Source organism: Calonectris borealis, chromosome 19 (assembly GCF_964195595.1).
Source record: "Calonectris borealis chromosome 19, bCalBor7.hap1.2, whole genome shotgun sequence".
Lineage (NCBI taxonomy): Eukaryota > Metazoa > Chordata > Aves > Procellariiformes > Procellariidae > Calonectris > Calonectris borealis.
In genome coordinates this window covers 12,850,563-12,877,795 of record NC_134330.1, presented here as the reverse complement: position 1 = coordinate 12,877,795, position 27,233 = coordinate 12,850,563, and the positions used below count along the sequence as shown (strand labels likewise).

The window sequence follows — 27,233 nt, the reverse complement described above, 5'->3', positions numbered from 1 at the left end:
CCGCCGGGTCTCATCCTGCCCCTGGACTACCACATGGGTGCTCACTGCGTGACACCACTGGATGGTTGTCACCCACCTCGGCCTTGAAGTTCTCCAGCTCCTCCTTCAGGGCTGCGATCTCCCCGTAAAGCTGCTCAATTAACCGGTCCCTGGGAAGGAGATACCAGGTACATCCTCAGTGCCACCAGCCGTGCCGGTGCCATGGGGACACATCCTGGGAGCAGGCATCCCCTGTACCGCTGCAGCTGCTGTGTCGCAGCAAGCTGGCAGGCGGCTGCGGTGCCGTGCCGGGGAGGGAGCTCCCGGTCTGATCCCGGCCGCCTCCGCGGCATCACCAGGACTGCTCACTTGTCATCCTTGTTCATCCCGTTCTGGCTGTTGAAGTTGAAGGGGTCGCTGCTGAAAGAGCTGCCGAAGATGTCATCAAACTTATTGTCAAACAGGCTCTGTGGGGAGAGCAGCAGGGACCTGGAGTGCACCCACCGTCACCCAGGAGTCCTCGTCCCCTCCATGTCCCCGATGGCACCACCGAGCCAGCCCACGTGCCGGCGAGGCTGCTGCCTGCTCGTGCTGCCTGGACACCGGGGCTGGGTCCCCCCTGCTGCTCCCAGGGTGTTGAACATGTTGAACGTGGAGCATCTCTGGTCTGTCCCCACCTAACTCCCGGGGAGGGGGAGAAGATCCCCAAAGCCATGTCACCGCATGCCCCTTCCCCTCCAGAAACGCTAAGCGCTTGGGGACAACCCTTGGTGGAGAGGCAGGTGAAGACCCAATGCAAGCACGCAGAGCTGAGGAGCAACGCTGGGAAGCTGAACATCTCCAGCCAGCCATCACTGGAGGGCACCAAACCACTAAGAGAAGCACCGTGAGATGAATTCAGCATGGCTCAGACCTAGCAGCACCCACATGCAACACCCAGCACCCACACGGCCCCCTGCAGTGATGCTACCCAGCGCCCGAGGCCATCCCCACTGTCTCAGCCCCCACCATGGCACGGTTTTGGAGAAACAACCCTGGTCTCAGAGCTGAAGGGCGCCTGCCATCCTCTCCGCAGCCCGAGGGGCACGGGCAGCGCTGCGGGAGCTCACCTGCGAGGCCGTGTCCATCTCTACCAGGTCTGTGATGGGCTCGCTGTCGGGTGAGGATGCCTCGGCGGGGATGACCACCACAGGGCTGATGTGCTCCGACAGCGCTGAGGCACGCAGGAAATTGGGAGGGTTCTGGGGAGGGAGGGGAGCATGGCTGGGTGGGGGAGGACCGGCACTGCCGCAGGGCTTTGGGCACCGTTGGTTGAAATCCTGCCCTGGTGCTGAGCTGACCTTGCCCGGACCCGTGGGAATGGAGCCAGGACGCATGGGAACGGATCCCAGCAAGCGCTGAGGGTCGGTGCAAGAGGGGATCCCAGCCCCTGGCCGAAGGGGCAGCTCCATCCCACAGGATCCCACCCAGGGAGGGACGCAAGGATGAGCCTCAGGCCCCATGAGCCCTACATTGCCACCGGCCCCGGGAAGCCGGGCAAGGCGGCAGGCGACCCTTTTTGGGCACTCTCCCAGTGCCACCGGCCCCATTGCTGCTCCTGGCCATGGGGACAGCGAGCGCGGGGACCGGGGACCACGGGCTCTCACCTCCGGCAGCTGCGGGATCTGAATCAGCCGCTTGAAGTACTGCAGGTTGCTGGAGCGGTAGAAGAGGTCCTTCAGCCTGCAAGGGGCAGGGAATGGTTAGGGACGGCTCTTGCCCAACCCAGACAGCCCATCCCAAATGTGGGTAGCTCCAACCCCTCGCCTGGCTCCAGGAGGGTGTCACCGGGCCACCGCGCTGCACCGGAGGGGACGGTGGTGTGTGCTGCCACCAAACCCACCGCAGGTCCTGGGAAGACCCCATCGCCAGCCTCCCACCTCTGGCAAAAACTGACTGCTGGAGGCTTTCTCCCATAACCCAGGACTTGATAAGCAGAGAGAAGGACCTGAAACTTGAGCAACCTGATCTAGTGGAAGATGTCCCTGCCCATGGCAGCGGGGTTGGACTGGATGATCTTCAAAGGTCCCCTCCAACCCAAACCACTCTGAGTCTATGAAACCATGAACCGCAGCAGAATGGCTGCACTGGGTCGCACCAAGGTACAGCCACCTCTCTGTCCTCAGAGGTACAGTCCTCTCTGTCCACCACCGTGCTGTCCTCACCACAGCCAAAGCTTGAAGGAACATCACCATTGCTCCCACTACGGCTCCAGCCATCAGCGGGTGGGGGCTTCCTGCCTGGATGCCACGTCTGCACCATCACCTTCTGCTCCCCGCAGGACCATCTCGCCCAGGAGCACGGCTACCTCCCTTCAGGATTTCCAATTTTGGGGAGGACCAGCAGTGCCCCGCTGTGCCACTCGTGGCTCCCCTCCCTTCCAGCCACCCCAGTGTCCCAGTCAGCATCCCGGCGCTGTTGATACCCGCCCCAAGTCTCTGCCCTGGGTGGTCAGAGCCCACGGACAGCCCCGCTATCTGCTGACGTCCTTGCCTGGTGCTTTTCCCACGGGCGCTGGTTTGCAGTTTGTGACCTTGAATTGAGCTGTCCCTCAGTGCCGTGACATCCTCCCCCAGCTCGCGGCGGCCAGTTTTCATTTCGACTGCCCTAAATAATCACGTACCAGAGGCCACGGCACTTCACTGCTCGCGCTTTTTCGATCTCATTCAAAATACGGCGAGAGGACCGGTTCCAGCACCGTTGCTGGGGATCACCCTGAGACTCTCGCTGGTACAAAACCCGACCATTTGTCTCCTCTCCTTTGTGCAGTTACTAATCCAGGGGAGAAATGTCCTCACATCTGATAGGATCGTGGACTCACAGAGTGGTTTGGGTTGGAAGGGGCCTTCAAAGACCATCCAGTCCAACCCCCTGCCAGGGGCAGGGACGTCTCCCCCTAGATTAGGTTGCTCAAAGCCCCATCCAACCTGACCTTGAACACTTCCAGGGATGGGACATCCACAGCTTCTCTAGGCAACCTGTGCCGGTGTCTCACCACCCCCATCATACAACATTTCTTCTTATGTCCAACCTAACCCCACCCTCATTCAGTTTAAAACTGTTGCCCCTTGTCCTGTCAGTGCAGGCGCTGCTCAAAAGTCTCTCTCCCTCTTTCCTAGAAGCCCCCTTTAGGTACTGAGCGGCCGCAGTAAGGTCTCCCCGGAGCTGTCTCTTCTCCAGGCTGCACAACCCCAACTCTCTCAGCCTTTCTCCATAGCAGAGGTGTCCCAGCCCCATTTTGGTGGCCTCCTCTGGACCTGCTCTACCAGGTCCATGCCTGTCTTGTGCTGGGGACCCCAGAGCTGGATGCGGTGCTCCAGGGGGGTCTGAGGAGAGCGGAGCAGAGGGGGAGCATCCCCTCCTTCGAGCTGCTGGCCACGCTGCTGGTGATGCAGCCCAGGAGACGCTTGGCTTTCTGGGCTGCAAGTGCACATTGCCGGCTGATGTCCCATTTGTCACCCACCAGTATCGCCCAGTCCTTCTCCTCAGGGTTGCTTATCCATCCATCCATCCATCCATCCATCCATCCATCCATCCATCCATCCCCCAGTCTGTGCTGGTGCTGGGGGTTGCCCTGACCCAGGTGCAGGACCTTGCACTTGGCCTGGTTGAACTTCATGAGGTTTGCACAGACCCACCCCTCCAGCCTGTCCAGGTCCCTCTGGATGCCACCCCTTCCCTCCAGCCTATCGACTGCACCACTCAGCTCAGTGTCATTTGCATTTCTCAGGGTAGTTCCATTTTTTCCCCAGAACTTTTGGAAATAAATATGTTTGCTCCCACTGCACATCACCCTGCAGCAGCTCATGGCCTCTCATGAACCCAATACCTGCCTCCCGCACACAGCAGCGCCCACCCCATCCCATGCTGACTTTTTCATGAAGACCCTCTCCCACTCCTCGTTTCCCTGCTTTGCCAAGCGCCGGGTCAGCCCCTCCACTGCCTCCCTCCCCTCTCCCTGCACCACAACGCTTCTCAGCCCCTGGGCACTGGCAATGCTCCAGCAGCAACACAGCCACCCTCATGGCCAAGGTCTCGGGTAACTGGGGGACCATGACTTGGTTCTGGCTCCCTCCTCCTACACCTTTTATCTGCTGCTTTTAAAATCTCTCTTACTGATATCTTAATTTGGGACAGACACAGGTGCCATGAGCTTTACCCTTCCCTTTTCTATCTGTGTCCCCAAGGGATGGCTTTTCCCACCCAAGAGCCACCTCTGCTCCACCGCACCCAAGCAGCATCCCTGCACCCAGTCTCTCTGCAAGGCTCTTCATGGACCCCTCCTCAGCTTTGCAACACCCAAAGGTTTCAGCCTTTGGCTGCCCCTTTTAACAAGCTTCCCTTGGGATTCTGCAACTGGCATTTTTTTTTAAATTCAACAGAATTGGGGTGAAAATCTCTTTTTCCTGTCCCATGCCCCCAGCGCCATGATTGTGAGTCCCCCCAGGGCTTGGCAGACCCTCCCTCCCTCCCGCAGCAGCATCTTGAACTGCCTCCACGTGCTGCTTGCGTTCTCCTACCCCATTGCTCCTACCAACACATCCCTCTCGCGATGGAGCCATTGCAAGCAGAAAACGCTGCTAAGGGTGCTGAGCACCCTGCTCACCCAAGACCCAGCCTGGGGCATCCCTGGGGTGTCCCCACCAGCAACCGCCCACGCTCGGCTTCTCAGCCTGTGCCCAGACTTCCATCTCAGCATGTCAACTGCAAATTGCATTTAAAACTGCAATTAAAGGGTTTGAGGGCTTTAAATCGTCGGACGTGCCATCAGTGGCTGAATGCCTCTTTAGAATTAATAACGCCGGTACCTAGTAATTCAATAGCTGTGGATTAGCCAAGCGGAGCGGCTGTCCTGGAGGAAGCTCCAGGGAAAGCCGAGAGGTCGAAGCCGGCTGGATTTCAGAGCCCCAAGCAATCCCCAAGCACTTCCTCCATCTCCATCGCTCGGCTGCCGAGCCCCAGCACAGGGGCTCTGGCGTCCCTGCGCGCTCCCTCCACCCTGGGAGCACCCCCGGAGCATCGCCGGCAGCGGGGAGAGCCAGCGCCCTGGGTCTGGGCACTTACTTTCTGAACTGCTCCAGGAAGCGATCCCGGTGGCCCTGCAGCGTATCCGCCGGCAGACCTGGAAGAAGGAGCAAGCAGAAATGTCACTGGGTATCTCCACACCGGGAAGGAGCACAGATCAGGGGACAACCCATCGGCACAGCCACGTGGGGATGGGTCCTTCCCAGAGGTAGCCACCCTCCTCCCGGGGTTTGAATGCTCCGGGCTCTGCGTCCTGCTGCAGGAGGGGATCACGTCCTCCCCAAAACACCCCCAGGGCAGGGAAAGGCAGCGAGCTGGTGTTCAGGCAGCTGCCACCACAATTCGAGGTCCTGAGGGATGTGGGTTCTGCAGCCGGTTCCTGTCCAAAGCCCAGGGGGGTCCTGGTGGGCACCATGCCCATGGCTGAGGGGTGTTGGGCAGGGCAGGCTCCTGGGACAGCTCGGTCCCCCAGCGCTTGCACCTCCTTGTCCCTTGCCCTGATGACTCTCTCCACTCCCCCAAAAAGGCTGGGAAGGAGATGGGGGGTGAATGGTCCAGCCTGAGCAGCGTGGTGACCCCCAGTGTCCCCCTCCATGTGCCCCCCTGCCCGAGGCGGCGGTGCTCGGGACACTTACAGGAGTGGAGCTTGAAGAGCAGCTTGACCGTGTAGTCATAGAGGTGGCTGCAGTCCAGGATCACCTGGATGAGCGGGGCCAGGCGGCACTGCCCCGCGGCCGTCACTGACACCGAGCGCGACATGTCCAGGGAGCTGAACACTGCGGGGAAGGAGCACGGGATCAGGCTCCGGCAGCACCAGCAGCACCGCAGGGTGCCACGCTGTGTCGGCCGCGTCCGCAAACGTCACCCGGAGCAAGAGACCCACTGGCCCTTGGGGACCCCGCCTGCCGCCGCACAGCCGTTTGCTGGCTCAGCGGGAGGGGAAATTCCCACCCGGGACGCCCCTGCAGGCATGGGAACAATTCAGCCGGGCACCGTGGGCTGGAGGTGCCCCGTGCTGAGCCCCAGCCGGGTCCCCGGGCAGAGCTCCCGGCCCCCCAAGGGCACACAGCCCCTGTGCTCTGCCCGTCACTGCCGTCCCGCTGGCATTCGGGTGAGCCAGGGAGATGCTCCAGAAACAGCCGGGAGCAGCCGGCAGCGCCTCACGTCCGCGATCCGCTGCCCACGTCACATCGAACTGCATCTTGTGCCGGGGCTGCAGATGGGCCCCGAGGGGATTTCTGCTGCGGTGGGGACGGGCCAGCCTGGGGCATGGGACGCCGGGCTGCGGGAGAGGTGTCCGGTGACTGTCTTCATGGTCTAGCCTTGGGGGTCTCCCGTGAGCCGCGGGATGCCTGCCCTCGAAGCGTGCCGGTGCAGCAGGCAGCCTAACGGGGCGGTCAGAGAAGACATCGGCTTCATCTCCCCCCATCCAGGGACTCCATCTCCCTCCATCCAGGGACTCCCCTCCGACAGGCAGAGCAGCGAGAGCTGCCGGGACGGGGCTGCGCTGCACGGATGAGCGCCCCGGCACCGGCACCGGCCTGCTGGGCCAGCGTGCGGCCATGAGACGAAGGTGCTGCTCCAATTCCGTTGAAACACAGCCCCGTTTCACATCGCACCCACAGCCTGGTGCACGCAGCAGATGAAGGCTTGTCCCAGAATTGCTTTAATTTACCCCAAACTTGATCCTGCTCGACTATGCAGAAGTCCATGACAGTCCTGAGGGTTGAGCCTGGCTTGTTTTTACCCCTCTGCTTGCTTGCGCAGGAGGGCAGGAGGAAGGCAGGGTGTCCCCACACCTCCCCCAGCTCCAGCACCGCCGCAAACACCCGCAGCAGCTTGTGTTCGCCACTAATAAAAACCAAAACCTGTCGCGAGCCCATGAGTAAGACGAAGAAATTCAGCCCGGGGAGGCTGCCAGAGGGGGAGAGCCCGAAGTCTGGGCGGTAGAAGCGATGCACGTGGCGGGGAGCGGGGTGGGGTGATGTGGCCAGCCCCATGGCACTGCTGGAGGGCTGTTACGAGGCAGCACGGCACGCAGGGACTTCAGCTAATAATAATTTGGGTGAAGTGCCCAGAGAAGAGATAAGCTGTGATGCCGTTGGACAGCATCCTTCCTGGAGCCTCCCCCCAACAGCTCAGCCCCCGTGGACCCCCCCACCCCAACCTCCAGCAGGGCAGCGTGGGGACTTACCCGTCTGGAAGAGGTTCAGCTCACACTCCAGGTAGTCAAACATCTCCACCGTCAGCTGGAAACTAGGAAAAAGGGATGAGGATGGTTGGAGAGCATCCCCATGGCCACCCGTGCGCCTTGCCCTCTGGCAGGTGTCAGCCCAGAGGGATGAGCGGGTGCTCCGGCATGGATGCACCGGCCTTGCCCAGGGGCTCTGCCCACTCCCAGCACCCGTGGCAGGGGTGGGGGGAAGGTGCAGGGTCCCATCCCCGGCTGGGCGGTGCTGCTGGTGAGGTTGGGCAGCGCCGTGCCACCCTGCCTGCATCTGCCCCCTCCCTCACCCCCCGCCCCTGCCCCACGCTCACAAATTATTGACGTCGTTCTCCCCTGCCTCGTCAAGCTGCCGGTCGGACATCTGGAGATTGCCGGGGAAGCGAGGATTCTGTGTGGGGAAACAGGAGTCAGGAAAGGGTTTCGGAGGATCTCCTGCTCCGGCCACAGCTCTGGGAGCACCACCGTTGCCAATCCGGCCAGCAGTCTCGGTGCAAGAGGCAGGGACGTCTCTTTGAATGCACCGAGGGAGTGATGTGGGGGGTCTGCTGAGCCCTGGGTGACTGCAGTATCCCCAGTCCATGGTGCCTGTATTCTCCCCAGCAAGAAAAGCCAATTCTCCCTGGGCTTAGAAACCTGCTGAGCAGGGAGGAGACGGGGCTGCCAGCTCGGGCACAGCATCACCGAGAGCTGGAGGGGAAGGAGCTGATATCTGCTCCGGGGGGCAAAGTCTCTTCGTGCTGCCCAGGCATTTCGGGGAAGGTCATATCACAGCTCCAGACCAAATCGGGGTGATGGGTACAGACTGGCTTCGGAAAGGAAGACCTCGGAAAGGAAGGAAACACCGCGGGCACCAAACCTGCCGCAGCCGGTTACTGTAAGGATGAGGGCGCTCGAAGCCACGCAGGGATGCGCTTGTGTACAAGCCCACCATGACTTTCCATCCTGCTCTTGGCAGTTATTTTAACACCACAAGCATATTCTATTTTACTCTATAAGAAAACATCTGCCTAAATAATAAGCTCCATCGATGTAAGCGTGGCTTCCTGAGGTGCGACAGGGCATGCCACATCCCTTACTATAAACACGCTCCCCATCACCCCTGGCAGCCGGCACGGCATGCATGGAGCAGACCCGGAGCTGGTGCATCCTGGCCCAAAGAAGGGACCTGCCCAGCAGCGCTGCTCCAGAGGCTGGAAACAAGCTCCTGGTGATGGGGAAAAAGACAATCTGGGATTCCCCTGGGATGCTCCCGTGCCCAGAAGCACCCATGGCCCAAGAGCCCAAAGGGGAGAAAGAAAAAATGGATTTTGGTGACCAGCACTGATTATTTCAAGCTGGGGACAGCACTGGGTGGGACAGGATGGGACATCACGCTGACTCTGGCCGGGACCGAACCGCAGCATCCCGTGTGTAGTGATGTTTACCAAGCGGGGCAGGCGAGGGAGGGCAGAAGCCCTGGGAGCACCAAGGCTGCTGGGGGCCGAGGGGTTTGTTCTGTGCTACCTCATCCTGATCTCCTGATAAATCCAAGGGGAGATTTATGGTCTGTGATAAACTGGGTGTTCATAAAGAAACCTCAAATCCATGACTCTGTTGAAAGTTCTGCTGAGAACTCAGGCTGTGCATGCTCAGGGGTGCTTAGGTTAAGTTAATCATTATTTCTCCGTCATTCTTAAATTTCCAGGCTGACTTGTTGCTTCCACTCCACTTTTCCTGCCCATGTAAAAACCTTATTTCAGAAAGCACTACAGCACCTTACAGCCAAACTTTGGTCCCGATCAAAGGCAGGTTTCTATACACATCTATTTCATTTCTCCTTTGCTGACCGCGGCAAATAACCCTCCATGCTCACATGCCGGTTGGAGCAGGAGCTGCTGCTCATCCTCCTCCATGCACCAACAGGGACACCCCACCAGCCCAAATCCCCGGCATCCCTCCCCGCATTCGTGGTGACACAGAAAAGCCAGGCTCCGCTGCAGGGTTCTCCAGGGAATTCACACCTCGGCGCTGGCCCCTGCCCTGCCTGCGCTGCCTCCTGCCTGTCCCTGCTGCCTGGGCTTGCGTTAGCCCTTGCAGGTCTTGCCAGGGCAGCGAGGGGATATGCAGGAGCTGCTCCAACAATGCTGCACAGCATGGCATGGCACAGCATGGCCCCCACAAGCTCTCCCCACTCCAGAACCCCATGGCCTCTTCCACCTCTACCCATCTAGGATACCTGGAAGGGGACGTGCACCGCAAAGCTGGGGGTCTCTTACTGTTTCTTGTAGCCCCCCAACTTCCAGCCCAGCCCAGGTGCCTCCAAGGAGCCCTGATCCAGCAGGAAACCGTCCATCCCCGAGGCATTGGTCCTTGGGCCACTTTTGGTCCAGGCTAAGGATGGACTCTGGCAGCTTGGGACACGTTTTGTGGAGGCAGCAGGGTGGCCAGGACAGAGGAGAGGACCCTTGGGGGTGACAGCACCGGGACGGCTCTGCCAGCCCCTGTCCTGTCCCATAGCATTGCCACCGCTTTCGCTCCAGTGCCCCATTGCCCACCCCTTGCTGTGGCTGTGGGGATGGGGACGGGGACAGGGACGCTCACCTTGGTGTGAAACTCCATCTTGGTTCTCAGCAGTTTGAGGTAGATGCTGCAGAGCTGCCCGTAGCCCTCGCTCAGGTGGCCCTGGGGACAGCAAAAAGCTGTTCAGTCCTGGGGCAGGCTATGAAAAAGCCTTCTCCCCTTGCAGCATGAGCAACCCCTCCTTTATCTCCCCCAAAACACAGCAAAAATCCTCCTTGCCAGCACCCCGGCTGCAGGCTGGCTTGCAGCAAACGTGCCGAAAGGATTTGGTCAAGACCATCTCATCACTTTCTCTGCAGATTTCAACGCTGCTTTTGATTGCCAGAGCTGAGTTTTACTGGGATTTGCCATAAAATAGGAAGAAGTCATTTGATTTTGGTGGAAGGGGATACCGAACGCGACCGGCAAACCCAGCCCGGGGAGGTCATGGCCACCACGGGTCAGCCACGGCTGAGCATCTGCTCAGCCCCTGAAGCCTGGCTCCTCCTAGGCGAGACCACCGTCCAAGCCAACACCACCCCCAGCCTGGCCAGGGTGCTGGGTGCTGCCGAGGGACCCCCGGGGTGTCCCTGGCAGGGTCAGCCGCTTACCCACATCCTGCTCATGTCGCTCAGCTCGTTCTTGTATCTCACGGAGTCTTTCAGGACCTGGAGGAATGACCATGAAAACGAGCAGGCAGTGCGGGCAGCAGGCAGAGCACCAGGGCAAGGCGTGCCATACTTGGAGCCGGCAATTGGGGTAAGGAATGGGAGGTCCGGATGTGTTCCCGACCCTGCAGCCTGCCGGTGGGGTCACTATCGCCAGCCCCAGGGTGCCTCAGTTTCCCCATCCGCACAGGGGACAGGGGGATCCTTGTTAATGGCTCCTGCTCCGACGTCGATGCCCTGTGCCGAGCTGTTTCCTCTGGCACGGGCGCTGCGGTTGGCACCGGGGTTTGCAGCGCAGGGGGGGGTTGTGGGCAGAGCAGCGCTGGGAAGGCTCCGGCACAGCGAGCAGGGAGGGGTCCCTGCGCCAGTCCCCACCCAGGACTGACCCCCGGGAGGGCACCGACCCGCCAGCACCTCCCACTGCCCCGTGCAGCCCCGCGGGGGAAAGGATTTGGCCCCGGGGCGGCTGCTGAGCCGAGCTCGCAGCACTCACGTTCGTGTGGCCGTCCCGGAGGAGTTTGTGGAAGACGTGGCAGAACTTCCAGCAGAGCACGGCGTTGCCCGACAGCGGCAGCCGGTTCACCACCGACCAGAAGGTCTGCGCCCCCTTCTCGTGGTGCGTGCCCAGGATGCATGGTGGTGGCCCGTCAAGGAAACGCTCCTCTCCCCCTCGGCGGGGAGGGACAGCGGCCACCCCGAAGCTGGTTGGTACCCACAGAGCCGAGGGGAGCCGGGCCGCTGCGCGGAGCTGATAAGCTGCCAAGCCCAGGCACACGCTGTCCCCAAGGGCGGCACACGCCGTCCCCTCTCCCCCAGCCCCACACCACCGCTCCGGGAGCACCGTGGCACGCTTGGGGCTGGGGCTGTGCCTCCGCCAAGTCTTCCCGGCTGCCCTGCCAGGGGATCCGTGGGGATTAAGCATCCTCGCTCCAGGCAGACAGCCTGCTGCGGGCGCCTGCCCCTCCCGTCCTCCCACGGGACGGCAGTGCCGGGAGCACAAGGCTGGGCACCCACCCACAAGCAAAGGCGGCGGCAGCAGGAGCAGAGACCCCGTGCCGTGCCGGAAAAACCCGACCCATCATCGAGAGCCCCCCAGGGCCCCACAGAGCCGCCCCCAGCACCCCAGCAGCTGGCTTGCGGCAGTGGCCCGGCTGTGCCAGCACCCCTCCTCACATGCCGCTTCGCCGCTGCCCCTTTTCCGGGCGGCCCCGGCCCCGCTCCCACGCTCGCTTGTCCCGTGGCCAACTTTGGGAAGGATATTTCTGGCGTGTTTCTCCTTGACAGCCACTTCCTGCGCATTAATAGCCTTATTGATGCTGACAGTCTGCGAAAGAGAAGGGGTGAGGGGGGTGAGATGGGAAGGACTCGGGCTCACCCCCTGCTCCCCCCCACCCGCTGGGACCCCCCGGCTCTGCCGGCACCTGTCGGTGGCTGGGTCCCATCCAGGTCCCAAGCCCCTGCTTGTGCCAGCTGGACGCTGCCCGTTGCCGGATGCCTTTCTGGGATGTGGTTGGCATCCGCCAGGTTCAGCTGTTGCCAGGACTCATTTACTCAGCATAATAACGATGCAATTAAAGTAGCGACCACAAAGGACCCTCTCCTGCCCTTGGGGCGGGGGGACAGGCAGAGGGAAGGCAAATCCCTCCCCTGCCCTTGGATCACCGGCAGCAGCCGGCGGCTCCTGCTCCGCTTTTGGGGGAGGGCTGAGCGGAGAGGGTATTTCAGGGGGCACAGGGAATCCAGCAGCAGGACAGCGAGACCACCCCGCACTGCAGAGCAGAGCGGGACCCGGGCTGCCCGTGCTGTCTGGCATCAAGGGACAGGTCCCAACTTAATCGGCACCGAAGCAGAGCGGCTCTGCAATCGCTGGTGTTCTGCCCCAGCCCACCCGCCCCGTGGCCGGACACGGCCCCAGCTGCGGGATTAGAGGGGCAGGAGACGGACCCGCTGCCCCCGGTGCAGGCAGCTGCCCCGGCTGGCACCCGCTGCCACCTCCCCACCCCACCGCCGACCGGCACATCGCAGCTCGGCCACATCCAGACACGGCAGAACCGGTCCCCGCTGCCCCGCACTCCCCGGCTCCTCCGATCCCACCGGGAGCCGGCACAACCCCCCCGTGGGGCAGGCAGCGCTGCAGGCAGCCTCTCCCCAGCACAACCCTGCCCACAAGCTGCCCTTTTGCTCCCTGCCAGGAACGGCAGGACTTGCAGTGCAGATGTCGGGGACCTCAGGAAGCCCACGCTGAGCAGCCTGGGCAGAGCCGGAGCTCCGTTTAGCCTCCAGAGAGGCAGCGGCAGCCGCTGGAAGCATTTGCCGGGCAGGATTTTTAACCCTCCCCCATTTCTGCCCCTCGGGGAGCTGCGCCGGCTGATCCTACGCCGGGGCGCGGCGATGCCGGTGTGGGGCTGCCCTCTCCCCAAGCTCCCGCGTTGCCGGCGGCGGCACCGAGCGCTTGCCTGGTACCTGCTCCATGAGGATCCCGCTGCTGAGGGAACCGGCTGGCTCAGCACTGCCAGAAGTAGCTAATTACTGATATAAACCAATTAAAGCAGCGGCATTAATGCCAGCGCCTTCCTCACTGCAATCCTTCCTGCACCCCGACTTGCTCACCCTCTCCGAGGCAGCCCTGCTACGGCTTCATCACGACCGACCCCAATGACTATGCGCTGAGTGGGGCCGGGGGACCACGGGCACCAGTCCTGGGCACCCCACGCACTGCTGGGCACGGCCCAAACCCCCAGCGCTGAGCCCGACCCACCTCCCCAGAAAGTCCCTCTGCCACCAAAGCATCTGCCAGCCGGAGTGGGGACGACGTGCTGAAGGGCTGAGACAGCTTCTGCTCTCACCCACAGCTGCCAACTGCACCCCCATCCCAGGGCTGAGCACCCCCTTAGCTGAAACACGGGGGCTGGGTCCTGATGTCCCAGTATGGACCAGTTCTGCTGCGGGGAGGCTGCTGCTTGCTCCGGCTGCGCTGGTAGCCCCGTGGTGTTTGCAGCCCTAACCCTATGGCAGTGGCTCTGCCGGGGATCACGGCGGGTCTCCAGCTACGCCGAGGACCTCACCACCAGGACCTTTCTTACTGGTGGCCATGGAGATCATGGAGGTGACCAGTAAGAACCATGGAGGTAACCGTGGAGGTCATCAGTAAGATGCAGGAGGCTCATTTTGGGGTGGCAGGAGACCCAGATTGCCAGCTGCAAGGCACAAACATCCCGGTGCAGCAGCAGGCTGGACACGGACCAGAACCTGCATCTTAGCCCGGCTTTGTGGAGAGCTTTAGGGAAAGCTCCACCGGCGGTGGAGAAACCTGACCCCATCAGACATCCCTTCCTGAGGGACTGGATGGAGGCGAGCTGGTTCCCAGCGCAGGAGGACGAAGGGTGGGAGCCACCTCTGCAGCTCTGCCCAGCCCTGTGGCCGCAGTTCCTTGCCATTTATGAAAACATAAAATAAAATTCAATATTAAAAAATTCCCAACAAAATCCTCAGCAAGGCGCCTCTCTGCCAGCGGTGGAAGCCTGGAGCGCGCTGCCCACGTCCCAACCGCTGTCGGTGACACATGCCATGGATCCGGCTCCAGGCGCAGCTTGTCCTCATCCGAAATCCCAGCCTGCAGCCACGACGGCACAGGCAGGCAGGACGGTCGCGACGGCCCACCCGGCACGGTGAGGGGCGCCAGGACAGCATTTAAACACACGTCCCGCCTTCAAATGGGAGTCCTGGACCGCAAGTAAGAAGCCAAACGCAAAGCTGGAGCTGGCTCCACTGCGGCACGTGGCCGCTCCCCCAACCTTGAAAGACTGGACCGTCTCCTTTCAAGGTGGGGAAGAAGCTCCCAGTTTAACTGCTCTTTCCCGCCGGCTTTTCCTGGTAAAGTAAGGACATGTTTTTCCACCCGAAGAGACCCCCAGTGACCCTCCAAAGTGGGGAGACACAGTGGGAAGGTGACGGGGGTCTGGCAGCCCCTGGGTCCGGGCAGTGGCCTCCAGGATCCTCCATCCCCGAGCTCCCCGCTCTGTTTGAAGCACACACAAGTTCCATGCAGACGACGGAAAGGTTTTGCAATGAAAAGTCGGATCCCACATTTCTGTCCTTGCAGATGCCACAGGCATCCCCCCTCCCCGGGAGGGCAGGGGTCCCATCCTGGGAGCCACTCGGAGCAGGCACCGGGACTCGGGAGATGCCCAAACCGCCGCTCCACCGGCCAGCGGCTCCGGCAGCGCCCGTGCAGGCAAACTGGAGGAGCGCAAGGCAGCTGCAAGGGACCAAGGCTGCAAGTGTCACCTCCAAGGGATGAGCGGAGTCGGGGAGGGCGACAGCGGTGTACGCTCCTGTCCACGAGTTTTGGCTGTGAAACTGGGTCAAGAAGGAGGGAAATCTGAGGCTGCCAAATTTGAGACCTCTTTGTCATGGAAAGGGTCTTTCACTCTGACCGGCGGGTGTGGCTTCCCAGCGCTGTCTGGCACCCACAGCTGATGGCATTTTAATTTTAATTTAATTACCAGCTTCTACACCACAAGAGCTGTTTCCCACCTGCCAGGCCACGAGCGTGTCCTTGGCAGCACCGCTGGCCCGGCTCCGGTTTCTTGCCGATGGAGGGACATCAGCCCCCCGTCCCCGTACCCATGCGGGTGCCCAAAGGGCTCCTCGCCTGCTGCCACCCCCCAGCGCTGGGAGCAGGGCAGGGGACCACGGCAGGCGCAGGGAGCCTGCATGGGGCAGCCGGGCCCCTCCTCCAGCCCTGCACCCCTCCCCGCTGCCGGGAAAGGAAACCCTGGTGTTTCCTCTTGTGCAACGCCGCCGAGGCAGCGGGGCTGGGAGGGAAGCAAGAGGAGAGGCCGGCGGGGCCCCGTTTGCACAACGAGAGCTGCAAGGGGGTGACACCGCCGTGCCGGCCTCCCCCCGGCAGGGCCACGGGGCTGGGGTGTGGGGCGGACCTCAGCGGAGCAGCACCCAGGCAGGGCTCTGCCGAGGCTGGGCGAGCTGCACCGGTAACGCTGCAAGCACCGGTAACGCTGCAAGCACTGCTAGCGTTTCAAATGCCTCTCGAGTGGGGCAAGGAAACCCCACCGCCACGGGCACGGGAAGGCTCATTTAGGCAAGGAGCAGAGTCAGGTAATACAGACCAGGGACTACCCATCCGTATCTCTGCCCCGAGCAGTGCGACCCGCCCGAGCGGCTCCTCCTCCCTCCGCAGCACCCAGGGGGTCCCCAGAAACCCGTGCAAGGTCTTTCGCCCATGGCTTGATACGCCGCCGCAGCCCTGCCCCGGGGGAATTTAGCACGTTCCCGCAGGACTCCAGGAATCCCGCTGGCAAGGAGCGCTGCCAGCCCTCGGGGAGAGCTGGACCACGTCCCGCGGGACGCCCACCACCCCTGACTCAGCCCAGCTCCTCTAACAAGGAGATGCCACACCACAGTGGAGCCACTAACAGCTCCACACCGGGGTGACCCCCCGACCGTGGCTCAGGTCAACTAAAACACCTCTCCGGGCGTGTGACCGCAGGCTCCAGACAGGGACAGAGGAGCCCAAAGCTGCACAGAGGGACCCGGGACAGAGGGACAGAGGCTTTCTGAGCACTGAGACTTCTCTCTTTCACATGCACGTATGCACACCCTCATCCCCCTTCCAGATCTCCCCAAATTACGCTCTCAGCCTCCTCTGAATTGCAAATCTCCCGCTCGGCAGGAGATTTGCACGGCACCTTCTCGCTTCTCCTTTCATTTCCAAAAGGAAATGAGCGTTGATTAAAGAATCCAGAGCTATTGCAAATTATTTGGAGAAACTGAGTAAGTCGCAGTGCAAATCCTCTTAGTAATGCTCTCTCATTTCTCTTTAATTCCTTTCTATAAATGGAGAGCTGGGATGGAGCATACCTCCGGAAAACTGCTCACAACCAAGCCCTGCAGACGCAGGGACTCCGGGGGAAGCGAGCGAGGAGGGAGACCTGACTATGACTAGGCTGGGGAAAAAAAAAATCCATGAGCTTAATTAAAATGCAAATCTCAGCCTAGCAAAGCTTCGCTCTGGCCCCGGAGGTGTGCAAGACATGGGGGTGCGAGCAAGCTTTTCGGAGGGCACACATCTCTCTTTGAACACCACTCGCCAACAGCAGCTAAAAGCAAATCACAGCCTTGCTGGGGCTCAGGAAAGGTTTTTCTCTGGCAAAATCCCAAAGCAAAGCCAGCTGGATAATGCTGGGGACGCTGAACACCCCGCTGGGGACCGCTGAGAGCTCCTGGGGAGAGCCGGGTGGCCGTGGTCCCCCCTCCACGGGGCTGCCGGGCACCCGTGGCCTTCGACAGCAGCGGCAGGAGCAGGGAACAAGCCCGGCTTTGTGCCCGCTGGCAGCCGGAGGGAGAGGAAGGCAGAGAGGCAGCGCCGGCAGGGCTGGCCGGCCACGCGGGGCCAGGTGCTGTGCCTCGTACGCGCACGGATATGTTTCTACGTATAGGATAAGAGGATGCTCAGCACAAATGGGGTGACTTGTAGTCCTCCCACTCAGTCCCAAATGCTCCCTTTGAACGGAGAGTGAGAGGAGACATTAAAAAATACCTTCCCATCGTTTAATCTGGGCTATTTGGCTGCGTCCACTGCTGGAACCATGAGTTTAGGAAGAGAGCGCTCCTCTCCCACCTGGCTACGCGCCGGAGCCACTCCAGGGATGAAGCACCTTGACCAGGGCTGTGTGAGCATCTCCCTGAAGGTGCTGCCGCTCTTCTCACCTCCTGCTCCCACCAGCCGAGAAATAATCCCCCAAATGACACAAGTCTCAGATATCCCTTCGCTTGAGCCGTACAAAACAACCACATTTTCCCCAAAGCAGTTCTGGCCTCTGGCGTTAGAGACCCTGAACCCTCCCTGCATCTGCTGGGGTTTGCTCCCAGCTGCGGTGGCTCGAGATGTACCTCTCTAGGAGGAGATGCCGACGCCACCAGCTCAGATGCCAGCAGAGGACCAAGGTGTACCAGAGACAGCCCTGAATCCCAAGGGACACCAGCATGGGGGCCTTGGGGGGGTGTTTGGGGACACCGTGCCCCACACCCTGCCTGGCTGCCCCCCCGCCGCCCCATGGCACACAGGGCACCCCAAACTGGGGAGACGGCCACGGGCTCTGTGAGCCACGCTGGAAGCCGATGGCATCACCACAAGGGTCTTCTTGGCAGAGACCTGCCCTGGCCACTATGCCCTGTAGCATCGCCACCGCCAGGTCTGCTCTCCCAAGGTTGGGAGGATGATGACTTCAGACCGATGTCACGCTTGGTCTACCCACCGTCAGCGCTCGCCGGTGCATGGTGAAGCCTGATGTGAGCGTTACGGAGGAGCTCTTCCAGCACACGCGGTGCTTCCAGGGGAGAAACCACCTGGGCCAGGCCAGGGAGGGGTGATGTGGTGTTCAGAGGTCTCCACACCACAAGGAGACATGAGAGGATGGCAGCTGCCATCCGACTGCCACCAAGGCCTTTGCCTCGTGAGCTGTAGTACCGTTATCATGGTAGAAAAATGAAAGTAAGTTGAAGGACACACATTTTGAGTGTATCTGAACAGACCTCCGCACCAGCTCCCAGCTCCTCCCAAGGCAGCAAGGTGGCATCAAAGCAGAGGTTGGGATCCGCAGGGTGATGTGCCCATAAGCTGCCTGTGCAAGGACTTAACCCACTGCTCCTCCTGGCCTTTCCAGAGCCTCCAGCAAAAATAATGAGTTCAACACCATCACGAGAGCTGGGGCAGGATGAGACAGAGCAATCCTATCGCTCCTCCACCTTCGAGGCAAGCAAAGGGAAAGAACGAAGACAATCACCCAACCGACTTTGTGATGGGTCCCAAGGACTCGAGTGAGACATCCGATGCCAGGAGGGCTGGTCACCAGCAGCTGGAAGGGTTTGGTTCCACCAACACCAGAGACGAGAACTTGCTACGTTGAACACATCACTGCCCACCATCGGGGGACCAGCAGCCAAAGAGTTGGGCCACTGGATTTCTCCAGTGCCTTAAACAATTTATGCAAATTAATTACTGGACATGTGTTTTTTAAATCCAGTTTAAGGAATACAGACTTTTCCAATACACAGATAAACCTTTGGAAAAAAAAAGGACAGCAAGAAAACTGATTTTGGGGAGAACAGCTGGCAAAAAGTGAGGCTACAGAAGAAGCCAAACCTCACCAACGACCATCAGGGGAGTTCACGCCGTAAAACTCGGATCCCTTTGAAGCCTCCAGCTGAAGAAACAGTCAAAAGAGAAGTCAGCCGAGGCTGCAGGAGAGCTTGGGGAGTGCTTTGGTCACCGCCAGCACGATGAAGGGCCAGCACGGTTCCCAGCTCCCGCTGCTGGGCACTTCCGACCCGCCGCAACTGGAGACCCTGGCACCAGACCCCAGCACAAGTGGCCGGATCTGAGGAGGGGTAGAAAACCAGGAGGCCCCCCAGGACCCCTGCACCCCTCCACGGCTGCTCCCCACAAAAAAACACTCGTTACTCTTCTCGCTTAATTATTCACATGGGCACTCCATCACTCGTGCCCCACGTTGCCCAGCCGCCTCGGCCACGGCCGGAGCCTTTCCCGCGAGCTGCCCTGTTAGCCAGGCTTTTAATTTTAAGTGAGGATTTTATACGAAGATAATCTCTTCCAGCTGCGGTGATTTCTATCTGGGGAGGGAGGATGGCTGCGTTTTCCAGGGTTGGTGGTTCAGGAAGGTCCTCCACCGCCTTCAAATATTCCTGAAATGTTCCAAATGGTCCCGACTGGAGTCGTCTTCCCAGCAAATGCAAATATTTGGACATTTTTTGGAACAGGAGGAAATAAAGGAGCAAGGCTGGAGGATGCGGGGAGCAGATGCCAGGAGCTCATCTCCGGATGCGCATTTCGGTGATCAGCTGCCATCCCAGCACCAACCTTCCTCGGCAAGTTTTACCCCCGCGGGAACACCTGGGGTGCGTATCGCCCTAGCAGGATGCTCCCGAATTCGGCAGAGCTGGGATGCCTGGGGGTGCGGAGCCCGGTGGTCCCAAGGTAGCTTTGGTGGAAATCCTTCCATGCAATGCCTCCCGCCGAGCAGCAGCTCCCGTGAGCTAATCGGGGTGTCCCTCGCCCGTTATCCCTCCAGGATGTTTGGATCCTGCAACGGAGCCGAGAACAGCCAGGACCGTACGGGCTCCACGCTGCACCCAAAGGACCTTCCCCATTCCTAACGCGGCTCTGCTGGAGCACCGTGAAAAGCAAAATCCCTCTTCCCAGGCCAGCAGCACAGGGGATGAACATGCCTCCCTGCAGGAATGGACCCTAAAAACCCACTTTTCACCCCAAACTTGTTTCCATCCCTCATGCCCGGGTGAGGGGCTGCCCCCCGGGCCGAAGGGGCTGTGACAACAGCACCGCGCTGAGGACACGGGTACGTGGGGACACGGGTACGCGGGGACACGGATGCTCGTGGCACCACCTGAACCCAGCCGAGTCGAAGACCGGGAGAAAGCAAGTTAAAACGGGTGGGCGGGAGCAAACCCCGAGCCAGGCTGCAGCAGCACGGGGAGACGATCAGCTTTACCGCGAGGATGAGCCCCCCCGATAACCGAAGGAGGGGGCGCACGGCTCCCGCTGCCACCCCAAACCCACTCCCTGGTTTCCCCGGATTTTACACCCGGAGACATCGATATCTGCGGGCTTACAAACTTCCCCGGGAAGGAGTTTCGCTGGATGCAAACCCTTATTCCAGGAATAACCCTGGATGCCGTGCCCTGCCGAGGTCCCCGGAGGGTCCCCGGGGGGAGGTCCCCGGAGGGTTCCCGGGGGGGGTCCCCGGGGGATCCCCGGGGAGTGCGGGGGTCCCCGGGGCCGCGCACTTACCACCTTGCCCAGCTCCATGGCGGAGGGGCGGCCGCGGCCGGGGGCTCCGGTCCCCGCGGGCGCTGGGTGCGGGCTCAGCGCGGCGCGGCGGCGCCCATGGCGGCGGCCCCGCGGGGCGGCGGCGCTGGAAGGTTCTGCCGGGCGGCGGCGGCGGCGGAGAGGTGGGGGGGGGGCGCGCACCCGCGCACGGGCGCGCTCCCGCGAGGGGCGGCACAGCCGAGCTGGCGGGGGGGCGGGGGGCGGCCGCGGCGCGCCGCCGGAATAACAAAGGAGCCCCGCGGGGGCGCGCGTGGGGGTGGGCACGCGTGGGGATGGGCGCACGGGGGGGGCGGCACGCCGCCGCCCACGCTGAACCGCCCGCCCGCCCACCCGGGAGCGCCCCGCCGCGGCACCCGCCTCCGGCCCGCGGGGTGGTTTCGGGGCAGCGGCGAGCGCCTGTGGAGGAGATGCCCGGTGGCAGGGCGGGCGGTGGGCTCTGCACCCCCAGTGCAGCCTGCCTGACCCCCTGCCCCACTGCCAGGCCCCCTGCCCCACCGCCTGACCCCCTGCCCCACTGCCAGACACCCTGCCCCACTGCCAGACCCCTTGCCCCATCCCCTGCCCCACCGCCTGACCACCTGCCCCACTGCCATTCCCCCTCCCCCACCCCCTGCCCCACTGCCAGACCCCTTGCCCCACCCCCTGCCCCACTGCCAGACCCCCTGCCCCACTGCCAGACCCCTTGCCCCACCCCCTGCCCCACTGCCAGACCCCCTGCCCCACCCCCTGCCCCACTGCCAGACCCCCTGCCCCACTGCCAGACCCCTTGCCCCACCCCCTGCCCCACCGCCTGACCCCCTGCCCCACTGCCAGACCCCCTGCCCCACCCTCTGCCCCACTGCCAGACCCCTTGCCCCACCCCCTGCCCCACTGCCAGACCCCCTGCCCCACTGCCAGACCCCTTGCCCCACCCCCTGCCCCACCGCCTGACCCCCTGCCCCACTGCCAGACCCCCTGCCCCACCCTCTGCCCCACTGCCAGACCCCCTGCCCCATCCCCTGCCCCACCGCCTGGTCCCCTGCCCCACTGCCAGACCCCCTGCCCCACCCCCTGCCCCACCACCTGACCCCCTGCCCCACTGCCAGACCCCCTGCCCCATCCCCTGCCCCACCGCCTGGTCCCCTGCCCCATCCCCTGCCCCACCAGCACCCCTCTGCTCCTTCCCCTGCCCCACCTCCTGCCCCATCGCTGTGCCTGGGGAGGAAGCTACACCCCAGGGTCCGCCGGTGACCGCACAGGGCTTCCCTTGCACAGGAGCCCACTCGGCTGTCGCAATCTCAGTTCCAACAACAAAAGCAATTAAACTGGTGTGGTAAATGAGTTCCCTGACCTCAGTCCACCATTCTCGGGCAGGCACGGCACGTTGACCGCCCGCATTGCCTGCACTCTGAGCAGGGATTGCCGCCCCACCACGGGACAGGCAAACACCCAGGCAGGAGTATTTTGATTTTTCCCAGCTCCTACCAGTGCTCAAGAAGAATTTTAGCATCTTCCGACGGGAGGCACAAAAGAAACCCAAACAATTCTTCTGTCATTCTGCAAATCCCCTAAAAGTAACCCCAAAGCAGGGAGGAGGGAAAGCATCACAGCTGCTCCTTGGCTGAAGGCGGAGGAGAAGCTTCAGAGCCCCAAGAAAAAAATGCTCCTGCGGTGCTGGCCCTCCCGAAGACGCTAATCCCGCAGGATTACTGTAGTCTAGTCGCGGCTCAGCCACTTACTCTGGGATGGTGACTTGGCCGCTCTTAATAAGATAACGGGATCCCACATCCCCAGGGGGACAGAGCGCCGCCACCCCGCACCCTGCCAGCACCCGGCTCCGCACCCACCCACCCCACCCAATTAACCCCAGCTCTGGGGGGGCAGCTTTTAGGGCCAAGACCCAGGTCGTGTTTTCCTCAGGTGGCTGTTAAAGCCTTGGCTGTGATTCCGGGGACGGATGGACGGACGCACCGCTCGGCAGCACTGCGGGCACATGGCTCGTGGTTTTTTGCTGGACCAGATGGTTTCAGGCAGCAAATTCCTTCGGGAGCAGAATCTGGTCCCTGCTCGGAGCCTGGGGGTGAGCACGAGGCAGCGTTCCGGGGGCGGGTACCTGCCCCTATCGCGGGTACCTGCCCCTATCACAGGTACCTGCTCCTATCGCGGGTACCTGCCCCATCATGGATGCCTGCCCCTGTCATGGATACCTGCCCCTATCGTGGATATCTGCCCCTATCACGACAGGCATGACAGCAGGTGTGCATGGCAGGAACGGTCTCTGCTGCGCCGGCCGCGGGAGGCACGGCACCAACCCCGGCATCCCCGGGACAGGGCACCCAGGTCCCGAAAGCCGAGGGGACAAACCCGGAATCGAGCACCATGGCTGGGAAGGGGCAACAGGGTTTGTGCCCTCCCCACGGCGAAGCCTCTCAGCGAGTGATTCCCAGTCGTGCTCTCAGCATGGAAAGTGGGAGCTTGGGTCCTCGCTGCACAGCCCAGCCCCCAGCCTGGTGTTCCCTCTGGCTTAATGGGATCCTGCAATTAATTAATTCACCCTTAGCTGGGTTTAGCATTGCTCTGAACTCGCCGCCACAACTGCTGCTGACTTGCTGTCCCGGGATGTCCTGCAGATGGGTCCATGCTTCCCAGAGCATGGTCTCCAGAGGCACCAAGAAGCCACAGCCTCCAGAGGCCGCAGCCCTGCAATTAGCGCCATCAGGTTTTAATGCCTCATTTGCATGAAGAGACCTTAAGGCAGGTATGCAAAGAGCACACCCTGCAAGGCACAGCCAAAACCAAAGGGCATCCTCTGGAGCAAAACCCAATTCCCCCACCACACGCATAAAATGGATGTGACTTTTCCTACGATGCCACCTACATGGGAAATATATCGCTTGTAAAGTAATACGCAGGATCCATCCCTTAGCCATATCTACTGGTGACACCCTGTAATACCATCGAAACCCGTGTGCAGCCATGCCAAGCTGCCCACCGCCCGTGTACGGGCTTTGTGCTCCCAACATCCCTTCTTAATCCCACAAATTAAGTCAGCTCATCATCATTAACCTTATTTTTCAAAATCAAGCTTTCATGCCAGCTCACCCCTGAACCAAACATCTCAGCTGGTGCTAAAGCCAGTTCAGAGAGAAGATGGTTATTGCCGTTATCGATGGTCTCCTAAGGATGCTGCAGAGCTGGGACATGCAAGTGTCTGGCTGCTGCGACACGGCCACAGCCACTGCATGGTTCCTCATGGCTGAGCTGCTCCAGCCGGCAAAGCCCAGATTTTGGAGGCCACCAGGAAGCACTTGAGGAAAAGGCAGAGAGCTCCAAGTCCACCCGGCTTCACAGCAAGGGGGGCAAAAATAAGAGCCAAGGCAGCTCTAGAAGAAAACCTGAAAATCAATTTAGAGGCAATTTTGGGAGGGTCCCTGGAGCAAAGGGAAAACCCAAATTCCCCAGTGGCAAGCAAAGCTGCGCTCCCCAAGCCGAAAGCACCAGTGGGGAGCAGGGATGGCACCGTGCGACCACGCCGGGGCTCAGGAGGGGCTGGTGTGACCCGTGGGGACAACCCCCACCGCTACAGGGATGCATTGGGATGAAAGGAATTTCCTTCTTGCTTTACTGAGCCCAGGGGAGTTCCCTGCTGTGGTTCACTGCATCGCCGTGGAGAAACGCTGGTGCTGGCACACAAGAGCCGCCCCTGCCCCGCACGGTGCTCCCGGGTTATTCCCAGGGGCTCCCATGAAGACGCCGAGGTGCTGCCCTGCTGCTCTTTGCAGCTGCAGGAGCATCAGCTCTGCTTCCAGTTTCCTTCAACTGCTATAGGTACCAGTATATATATATTATACTTAACTCACTCGCACAAATCCACTGAAGGCTGTGCAATAAGTGAATTTGCTCTCAATCTCCACGCCGCTGTGGCAGGAGCTGGAGGGGGGCATATATAGAGCATCCCAGTCGGGTGTGCAAATCCACAGGCTTCATCCCAGGCTCCAACAACCCTCTCCAGGGCTGCATCCCATTCCAGCAATTCGGGATGAGTCTGCAGAGGACCGGCCCTAGAAAGCCTCTCCGGAGCGGATGTGCTCCAGTCGGGATGGAGGGAATTACCTTGCGAATGAAGGCAGTGGGGGGGTGCTGGGGATGCGCTGAAGGGGCTGCTGAAAAACCGCAGGGCATCAAAGGCGCTGCCTCCGCCAACCCCTCTGGCATGGGGGTAGGAAGGGACCTTTCCCAGCAGGGAATAAGGAAGGCAAAGCAAGGGCTGCTTCCCTGGAGAACCAGGGGGAAGGCAGCCCCTCGCTTCACCCTGTCCCCCGAGTGCCTTCATCATCCTCCCGGCTGATCCGGAGAGGCGGACAGCCCTCTCCTCTCCCCCCCAGCTGTATTTAATCTCCTCCAGTGCTTCACTCCGAGACACTTTACAAGACCTTGGAAACACCCTCCATCCTCCTGCAGCTCCGTTATCGTCCCGCAAGCTGGCGGGACCGTACGTGCGGTCCAGACCGCGATGGATGAAGAAGGAGGAGAGACGTTGAGCATCTTCCCCGAGCCCACCGGAGGCTCCACGAGCAGCTTTTAAACTCTACTTCAGCAACCAACTCCCGCTAAAATGAAGGGAATTAAGGCTAAAACGTCTCTAAAGGCTAAAATGTGGCCTTTTGTCATTACAGCCAGCTTGACGAGGTTCGTCGGGTAATGATCTAGAAGGCATTTTCTTTTATTGGTTTTACATCCCCTACTTCTGTTTGAGCGACTCTGCCTGAGCTGACGCTTGGGGCGGGATGGAGCGGAAAGCCTGGGCCACTCTGCTCCGTGAAGCATTTACGTCTCTCTCAAAGGTCTCCTGCCTCTTCCCCCCCTCCCCTGTTCATTTTACCAAGTCTAAAAATACTCCGAAGCCTTTTAAACCCTCTTCTCCTGCAGCCGCCTCCCTCCTTGATGACTAATAATATCTGTTGCTCCCTCTTGATCTCTGTATTTCCCAAGTCTTCCCCGAGGGAAGGAACCAAATGGGAGCCGCACTCTCAAACAATCCCTCAGATTCAATCTCTTAAATTCGTTTTCCTTGGGGAATGCCATTTTTTTCCAGCTGCTCCAGTCTAGGAGCAGTTTAAACCCACCTCCCCAGAGCAGCGCTCTCAGCTCACGATAAACTAGTCCTGCCCCATGGCTTAACCATGCAAGATGCTGCTGGAGCATCTTTCCAGTATGGGATCTCCAGATCCCGGGGTTTTCAGAGCTCTAGGTATAAAGCAGAAGAGCAGGTTCACTGGGAAAACCACTGAGCACTTAGAAAACTATTTTTTTTGTATTTTTCAGGTTTCATCTCTTTTCAGCATCTCTCCAGATCTGAAACACTCGCCTGTGGGATGTGCCTTCAAGGACTCCTTAGGCTGGGTTTAGTTTCTGGTCCATGGAGTTGGGTGAGCATCACCAGCTGTGCAAGGAGTTTTGGTTTTTAGGAGAAGGGAACGAATGCCAGCATCACACCACAGGTTATTTGGGATACAGGGACAGAGCAGCCACATTGGCAGAAACTGAAGGTGTGATGAGTTTCTCCAGACTCAGACACCACAATATGACCAAACCCCTCTGGGCTGATCCAACACCGTCGCGATTTTCAGAAGGGATCCAGCAATGAGCAACCGTCAGAAAACCCTTACACTCATTAACATTGGTGATGTAAAAAAATATCCCCGAACTCGTCACAGTCTTGGTGAACCTGCTGCTTTTCAGTACCAAACCTGCACTCGCAGGGGAGGCAGATTTAAAGGGTGTTTGGGTGCTCCGATACTTCTGGAAATCCCCCCGGCTGACTAATGCCCAAATACCTTTGCAAATCTTGATTTAGGAAAATATCCTCTCTAGAGCGGTGCTTAAAAAGCTCAAGGCCATTTTCAAATCCTTGTAATGCCGCAGTTTCCTGGGCATGTGAAAGCGAGAGGAAAAAGCAGATCAGTCTGAAGCAGGCACAGGTCCAGGGCTGGCGGCCGCACCGAAGGCTTGCGCCGGCACGGAGCAGGCAGCGTGGGCAGGAGCGGGCAGCCCGGGACTGCCAGCGAGGGGGTTATTTCAGCGGGTACCGAGCTCCCCCAGCTCCTCTCCGCGGGCTGGAGCAGCACGGGGAGCCGGGGAGAGCCGCCCTTCCACATCGCCCCAAGCAGAAGATAAACGAAGAGCTCCCGGGGTGCAGAACCATGCAACCCCCGCGGGACCGACGGGCACGGGCGAAGCCGGCGCCGCTGCCAGCCCCAGGCCGGGGCGCGGGCAGGGAGCCCGGCTCCATTATCCCTCCTGCCTTTACAGGAAGCCGCTTTGTTGTGTTGTCAATATACAGATTTTCTTTAAAAAAAAAAAAAAAAGCCAGGGTCCATGCTGCCGTTATTGATTGATTGTTATTTTTAGTTCAATCTATAGCCGTTGGTGTTACAGCAACTGCACGAGCCTCGTGTAACATCGCGCAGACAGCGCCTGCAGACGGGGCCGGTCCCGGTTAGCAGGAGCTCAGTGAGCAGCTCTGCAAAGCCAACGGGATTAAAAATGCAAGAGGGAAAGAAAGACACAGGATAAGCAGCATCCTCCCCGCTCGCTGCTTCACCCTCCTGCTGATGTTGCAAGGAGTCAGGCAGATCCTCCTATCCAAACCTGGAGCAGAAGAAACGCCTGTTCCCCGCCTGGCGTGGAGGGGTAGGAAGCCATAGAAAGGATGACACCGAGCTGAGTGGTGCAGTCGATAGGCTGGAGGGAAGGGGTGGCATCCAGAGGGACCTGGACAGGCTGGAGGGGTGGGTCTGTGCAAACCTCATGAAGTTCAATCAGGCCAAGTGCAAGGTCCTGCACCTGGGTCAGGGCAACCCCCAGCACCAGCACAGACTGGGGGATGGAT

At 60.7% G+C, this 27,233-nt stretch overlaps 1 protein-coding gene across 2 annotated transcripts in view; it reads right to left on the bottom strand.

Annotated features, from left to right (window-relative positions):
- Window positions 1–27,233, bottom strand: part of HIP1 (huntingtin interacting protein 1) — a 54,527-nt gene that overhangs the window by 8,280 nt on the left and 19,014 nt on the right. The window contains exons 1-13 of one of the 2 annotated variants that reach the window (XM_075169063.1): window positions 20,324–20,450; window positions 11,737–11,800; window positions 10,970–11,112; window positions 10,420–10,476; window positions 9,851–9,931; window positions 7,582–7,658; window positions 7,238–7,299; window positions 5,679–5,819; window positions 5,083–5,140; window positions 1,626–1,701; window positions 1,089–1,220; window positions 349–446; window positions 77–149 (exon numbers count right to left, since the gene is read on the bottom strand). In XM_075169063.1, the coding sequence (XP_075025164.1) occupies window positions 77–149; window positions 349–446; window positions 1,089–1,220; window positions 1,626–1,701; window positions 5,083–5,140; window positions 5,679–5,819; window positions 7,238–7,299; window positions 7,582–7,658; window positions 9,851–9,931; window positions 10,420–10,476; window positions 10,970–11,112; window positions 11,737–11,800; window positions 20,324–20,341 (1,080 nt within the window). In that variant the 5' untranslated portion in view covers window positions 20,342–20,450. Of the gene's footprint in view, window positions 1–76; window positions 150–348; window positions 447–1,088; window positions 1,221–1,625; window positions 1,702–5,082; window positions 5,141–5,678; window positions 5,820–7,237; window positions 7,300–7,581; window positions 7,659–9,850; window positions 9,932–10,419; window positions 10,477–10,969; window positions 11,113–11,736; window positions 11,801–20,323; window positions 20,451–27,233 lie in introns of those variants that run through there. The other variant, XM_075169062.1, reaches the window with a different exon arrangement.